The sequence below is a fragment of the Acanthisitta chloris genome, unplaced genomic scaffold, assembly GCF_000695815.1.
Source record: "Acanthisitta chloris isolate BGI_N310 unplaced genomic scaffold, ASM69581v1 scaffold19966, whole genome shotgun sequence".
In the NCBI taxonomy this organism is placed as follows: domain Eukaryota; kingdom Metazoa; phylum Chordata; class Aves; order Passeriformes; family Acanthisittidae; genus Acanthisitta; species Acanthisitta chloris.
Window position 1 is genome coordinate 1 of NW_008676795.1, and position 6,375 is coordinate 6,375.

Genomic DNA, 6,375 nt, shown 5'->3' on the forward strand with positions numbered 1-6,375 from the left:
CCTCCAACCGTGATGGTTCTGTGATTCCTCAGATTCTAGTTTCCTGGATAGAAGCAGAATAGGAGAATCCTAAATTCCTGTTCCTTCTACACAACATATTTCATGTTTCTAAAGTTGTTTCTGTAGCAAAAAAGATGCAGCAAATTAGTTCTCACCCACAACTTCCACATGGTTTGGCACATAGAGACTTGATTTTTTTAACTGATATTTCCCTAAGTTGAAGTCAGCAAAATAAAAATGAACTTCTATTGCTGTGAAAATTTTCTACAGGTGATTCTTCCTCTGCTGAAAAACGATTTTTATGAAGTGATTCAAGCAACAATTGATGGCAAACTCTGCAGCTGCATGCCAGCCTGGTCAGAGAACAGCACAGCTGTGTGTGTGGTCATGGCCAGCCCAGGGTACCCAGGAGACTATACCAAGGGCATGGAGGTAACAGGTAACTCTGGGAGGTTGTTTGGTGTTTGGTCTCAGTGTAGTCCCTGCACCAAGGCCACCTGTTTTTTTGGCAGCATTCAGTCACCCTCCATCACCCAGGGAGAAGGTTGTGTTGTGGTGATTTCTCCCCTGGAAGGATTTCTGCTCTCATGTTCTCCTCTCCCAGTTGTCCCACTGGATTTGTTTTGGTTTGTCAGTGATGTCCTGGGGAACTCTGCATTTCTCTGCCTGGAAAAACCCAAACCACAGAGCAGAACAAATCCTTATGCCACTCAACTCCTTCGCTTCACTTTGCTCAAGCTGATTTCCATCCTATTAGGAGTGAGATGGTGTAACTAACTTGTGAATCACATAAACCAGTCAAAACAGTGAAGTTCAATCCTGTATTTTATTATCATACTCCACTTCAGAGTTTTTGTGGTTTATTAGGGGGTTTTTTTCCCGTTTTTTGCGGTGATTCCCACATTTTTATCCAAGGCACATGGTGGGTTATTGGGGTGTCCTGTGCAGGGCAGGGGTTGGACTTGGTGATCCTTGTGGGTCTCTTCCAACCCAGGATCTGATTCTATGAGTTTAATGGCTTAACAAACACTTTATTCCAGAGTATTCCTTCAAATATGCTGGGAAGGAGTTGTATTTCCACTGCAGCCCTTGTTGGGGCAGTGCTGTGTCAGTGAGACCTTCTGCAGGGTTCAGGTCCTTTTTGCTTGCTCAGACTCTGCTGAGCTGGCAGTGAGGATAAACCTGTTTGGTTGTGCTGTTTCCAGGTGATGGCAGCACTTTCCTTCTCTTCCCTTAGCCTCTCCTGCAAGCAGGGATCTAAAAGCCAAACCCTGAACAATTGGATTTTCCTCAAGCAGATCCCCCACATGTGAGTGTGTGTGGAGCTCCAAATCCAGGTGGTGTGGGGAGTCCTGGGCAGGACAGAGGAGCTGGGGCAATGCTGAGGTGAAACTAGCAGGGATGGTTTAATGGCAGGGAGAGAACCCAGGCAGTGAATGGCTATGGATTGTGATTCCATACAGGAAAGCCCTGCAGAAATCATTCACCATTCCAAGGTACAGCAGAGCTTTCCCTGGCACAGGGTGGTGGTTTGTCCTGTTGTGGCTCCTGGAACCCTTAGTTCTGTTCCTCTGTGATCTGTGTCCTTACTTTGGGGTCCCCAACCCAGGAAGGACATGGAGCTGTTGGAGAGAGCCCAGAGGAGGCACCAAGGTGCTCAGAGGACGGAGCAGCTCTGCTGGGAGGAAAAGCTGAGAGTTGGGGTTGTTCAGCCTGGAGAAGAGAAGCTTTGGGGTGACCTAAAGGGAGTGCCTGAAGGGAGCCTACCTGAAAGTTCACACTCCCAGGGATGGAGCAGCCACAGCTGCTCTGGGCAACCTGTGCCAGTGCCTCACCCACCTCACCTTTGCCCTTGCAGGGCTGCTGCAAGCCAAGGAGCTGGGGCTGCAGGTGTTCCATGGTGGCACAACGCTGAAGGATGGCAGAGTGGTGACAAGTGGTGGCAGAGTCCTCTCCGTCACCGCAGTTGAGGAGGACCTGGTGAAAGCCCTGGGAGAAGCCAACAGGGGTGTAGCAGCCATCCACTTCAAGGGGGCCACCTTCAGGAAGGACATTGGCCGCCGCGGCGTGAGGCTCCTCCAGCACTCTCTGTATGTCAGCAAAGAGATGCTAGGCCACATTTTCACCCCCAGAATTGTCCCTGTTGTGTGATGTTCCTTGCAGAAGACATCACTGCTGCTTCCACCACCTCCTTTGCTCTCCACAGGGGTCTGATGTACAAGGAGAGACGTGTGGAGGCTCTAACCAGGGATGTTCTGCTTCATCTGCCACCAACATCTGTTGTAAGTGGTACCAGAGCAGGTAAGACTGGGAAGAAGCTTTGAATTTCTTGAGTGTATTGGAGGAAAAGGAGCTTTGTTGACTCCCCAGGAGGTGAAATTGAGCTTGGGAAGCTGTGCTGGAGCCACCAGAAGGAAAGGAAACTCACATGTCCTTCTTGTCAACCCTTATGCTTAACTAGTGGATAACTATGGAGGTGATTGCACTGATCAAGGTGCAGAGCAGTAAAGAATAGAATAGAGAAAACAGAGTAAAATAAATGGATTAAAATAAATAAAATAAAAAATTATTTAAAAAAAGCTTGGTGAACAGGAGGCTCAGGAGGATCTTCTGCTCTCCACAACTGCCAGGAGGTGCAGCCAGGTGGGCTCAGGCTCTGCTCCCAGGGAACAGGGACAGGACCAGAGGAAACATCTCAGGCTGTGCCAGGGGAGGGTCAAGTTGGCCATCAGGAGGAATTTCCCCATGGAAAGGGCTGTCGGGCACTGGGATGTGCTGCCCAGGGAGGTGATGGAGTCACCACTCCTGGAGGTGTCCAAGGAGCTCAGGATGTGGCACTCAGTGCTCTGGGCTAGCTGACAAGTGCTGATGGGTCACAGGTTGGTCTTGGTGGTCTCAGAGGGCTTTTCCCCCCCTCAGTGATTCTGGGATGGTTTGCAGTACTGTCTTGGTGAGGCTTTGGGGTGTTTGTTTCCCTTTAAGCCTCCCCCTGCTGTGCCTGTCCCTCCAGGCTGTCGCTCTGAAGCAGGAGGCCTTGCTGGTTTCTTTGACTTGAAAGCCTCTGGCTATGGTGATCCCATCCTGGTCTCCCAAACTAAAGGCCTTGGACCCAAACTGCAGGTAACTTGCAAGTCAGCTGTAGCAAAGCTCCTATCTCCCCAGAGTGTTTTAAAAGCCAGTGGCACCATGTCCCCTCTGTTGGGCAGGAATTGCTCCCTGGGAGGTGCTGAGGCACTGGCACAGGTTGCCCAGAGCAGCTGTGGCTGCTCCACCCCTGGGAGTGTTCCAGGCCAGGCTGGATGGGGCTTGGAGCAGCCTGGGCTGGTGAGAGGTGTCCCTGCCCAGGGCATAGTGGGATGGGATGAGCTTTGAGGTCCTTCCAACACAAACCTTCTGTGATTCTATGACAATATTCCAAGAAGCAAACAAAAACCCAACCCAAAATGACAATTTCAGGGTAGATGGAACTAGAGTTTAATTTAATGTTAAAAAATAGATTTTGTCATTTTTTTGTCTGCCAGAAAATGAGCTGTTTGCTCTTGATTTTTACCAGATAACACACCAGGTTATCTCTCCCATGTGTGTTCTGCAGTGATTTTTCAGGGAAAAGGAGATTTCTGCTTATCTGGCTGATTCCTAGCTGAGTTTTTCGTGGCTTCTGTCCCCACCATGTTTGCAGGTTGCCCAGGTGTGTAAGAGACACGACACTGTGGGCCAGGACCTGGTGGCCCTGTGTGTCAATGACCTCCTGGCCCAGGGGGCAGAGCCTCTCTTCTTCCTCGGCCGTTTAGCCTGTGGCAAACTGGATGCTGAAGTGACTGAAGCCATCCAGGAGGGACTAGCTGAAGCTTGCAGAGCTGCAGGATGTGCTTTCCTGGGTATGGACACTGCTCTCCTCTGGGATTTGAGGGTTCTTGATGTGGAATGATCACTAGTGAAATGGATTTGAGAGGCAGAATGTGGCACTGGAGTTGGTGGTTTCTGTGTGGTGGAGAAACCTGTTGAGCTTTGGGGTTAAACTCTTTGTTCTCTGTGGAGAGGGTCAGCATGGAGGGAAGGTGTTTGTGCTTTTGGAGCCAGTTCTTGCTGCTTTAGCCTTGGGCAGAGGAGAACACAACTGCAGGGCCCACACTCCTCAAGGGTGAGTGTTTTTACTCCCCCTCTGATGCTCAGTCCTAGCAGGGAGGTGATAGGTAAGTAGCATGAAATGATGAGGGTGATAATCATAGAGAGAAGTGAGAAGGAAACGGAGAAGGAGAGAAGGAGAGGAAAAAGGAGAAGAGGAGGAAGAAGTGGAGGAAGAGGAAGAAGGGGAAGAGGAAGAAGAAGCTTCTTTCAGTAACTTGCTGAATATTTGGTTTATTGGAGTCTTGAGGTGAAGTAAGAAACCAAGAAGGACTTTTAAGATGTATCTGAATGTTCTTCTTAGGCTGCATGGCCCTGCAGCTCTCTTGGATCTCCTGGGGCTTTGGGAGGTGCTGTAAGTTAGAACTGGCCTTAAAATAATGGCCTTAAGCTGGAGGAGGACAGGGACAGGTGGATATTGGGCAGGAATTGCTCCCTGGGAGGTGCTGAGGCACTGGCACAGGTTGGGTGAGTGTTTTTACTCCCTCTCTGATGCTCAGTCCTAGCAGGGAGGTGATAGGTAAGTAGCATGAAATGATGAGGGTGATAATCATAGAGAGAAGTGAGAAGGAGAGGAAGAAGGAAACGGAGAAGGAGAGAAGGAGAGGAAAAAGGAGAAGAGGAGGAAGAAGTGGAGGAAGAGGAAGAAGGGGAAGAGGAAGAAGAAGCTTCTTTCAGTAACTTGCTGAATATTTGGTTTATTGGAGTCTTGAGGTGAAGTAAGAAACCAAGAAGGACTTTTAAGATGTATCTGAATGTTCTTCTTAGGCTGCACTGCATGGCCGCTCTCTTGGATCTCCTGGGGCTTTGGGAGGTGCTGTAAGTTAGAACTGGCCTTAAAATAATGGCCTTAAGCTGGAGGAGGACAGGGACAGGTGGATATTGGGCAGGAATTGCTCCCTGGGAGGTGCTGAGGCACTGGCACAGGTTGCCCAGAGCAGCTGTGGCTGCTCCATCCCTGGGGGTGTTCCAGGCCAGGTTGGATGGGGCTTGGAGCAGCCTGGGCTTTGGGAGGTGCTGTAAGTTAGAACTGGCCTTAAAATAATGGCCTTAAGCTGGAGGAGGACAGGGACAGGTGGATATTGGGCAGGAATTGCTCCCTGGGAGGTGCTGAGGCACTGGCACAGGTTGCCCAGAGCAGCTGTGGCTGCTCCATCCCTGGGGGTGTTCCAGGCCAGGTTGGATGGGGCTTGGAGCAGCCTGGGCTGGTGGGAGGTGTCCCTGCCCAGGGCAGGGGGTGGCACTGGATGATCTGTGATGTCCCTTCAGCCAAAACCACTCTGATTCTATGAAGTTAACAAAAAAGATCCTCAGGCTGGTTCTGTCCCCACCAGGCAGGGAGGTGACAGAGGTCACTGGCTTGTTTTCTGCTGGAGAGTATGACCTGTCTGGCTTCGTGGTGGGAGCAGTGGAGCGAGGGCAGATGCTCCTGGGGCTGCAGAGAGCTGAGGAGGAAGATGTGCTCATTGGATTGGCCTCTCCTGGGATTCACGGCCGTGACTTTGGCACTGTGAGGAAGATTCTCCTCATGTCCTCCCTGCACTACTCCTCACCAGCACCTGGCAGCTGTGGGGACAAGACATTAGGTATGATGTCCTTGTTCTCAAGGGGTTTTCATGACCAGGTGCTGCCAAGGATGGGGGTTTGGAGCAGCCTCGGCTCGTGGAAGGGGTCCTTGGTTGGAACTAGATGAGCTTTAAGGTCCTTCCAACCCAAACCTTCTGTGATTCTGAACACCTCAAGCCCTTTTAAACCAATTGATTGCCTTGGCCCTTCTGTTTGCAGGTGATGCGTTGCTGACCCCAGCCAAAATGTTCAGTCCCTCCCTGCTTCCTGTCCTGCGCTCGGGGCATGTGAAGGCTTTTGCCATCATTGCTGAGGAAGGATTGCTGGAAGGCATCTCCAGAGTTCTGCCAGAACATGTCAGTGCTGTCCTGGGTAAGTGTCAGAGGTGACTCTGGACATGAGCCACAGTGTGCCCAGGTGTGCCAGAAGGTCAGTGGCTCCTGGGCTGTATGAGCCATGGTGTGGCTCCAGGCTCAGGGCAGGGATTGTCCCTCTGTGCTGGCACTGGAGAGGCCCCAGGAGTGCTGGGACCAGTTCTGGGCCCTCTCTGCAGGAGAGACATGCAGGGGCTGGAGGTGTCCCAGGACAGGGGATGGAGCTGGGGAAGGGTGTGCAGAGTCAGTCCTGGGAGCAGTGGCTGAGGGAGCTGTGTGGGCTCAGCCTGGGGAACAGGAGGCTCAGGGG

At 51.3% G+C, this 6,375-nt stretch overlaps 1 protein-coding gene across 1 annotated transcript in view; it reads left to right on the top strand.

The window, feature by feature from the left end:
- Window positions 1-270: 270 nt before the first annotated feature.
- The window catches only part of LOC103803703 (trifunctional purine biosynthetic protein adenosine-3-like), a gene marked incomplete at its 5' end in the record, with an annotated part of 10,776 nt that continues 4,671 nt past the window's right edge, over window positions 271-6,375 (top strand). Inside the window, 7 exons of the mRNA XM_009076276.1 lie at window positions 271-439; window positions 1,859-2,090; window positions 2,207-2,301; window positions 3,011-3,120; window positions 3,680-3,878; window positions 5,460-5,711; window positions 5,911-6,063. Coding sequence (XP_009074524.1) covers window positions 271-439; window positions 1,859-2,090; window positions 2,207-2,301; window positions 3,011-3,120; window positions 3,680-3,878; window positions 5,460-5,711; window positions 5,911-6,063 — 1,210 coding nt within the window. The remainder of the gene's footprint in view (window positions 440-1,858; window positions 2,091-2,206; window positions 2,302-3,010; window positions 3,121-3,679; window positions 3,879-5,459; window positions 5,712-5,910; window positions 6,064-6,375) is intronic.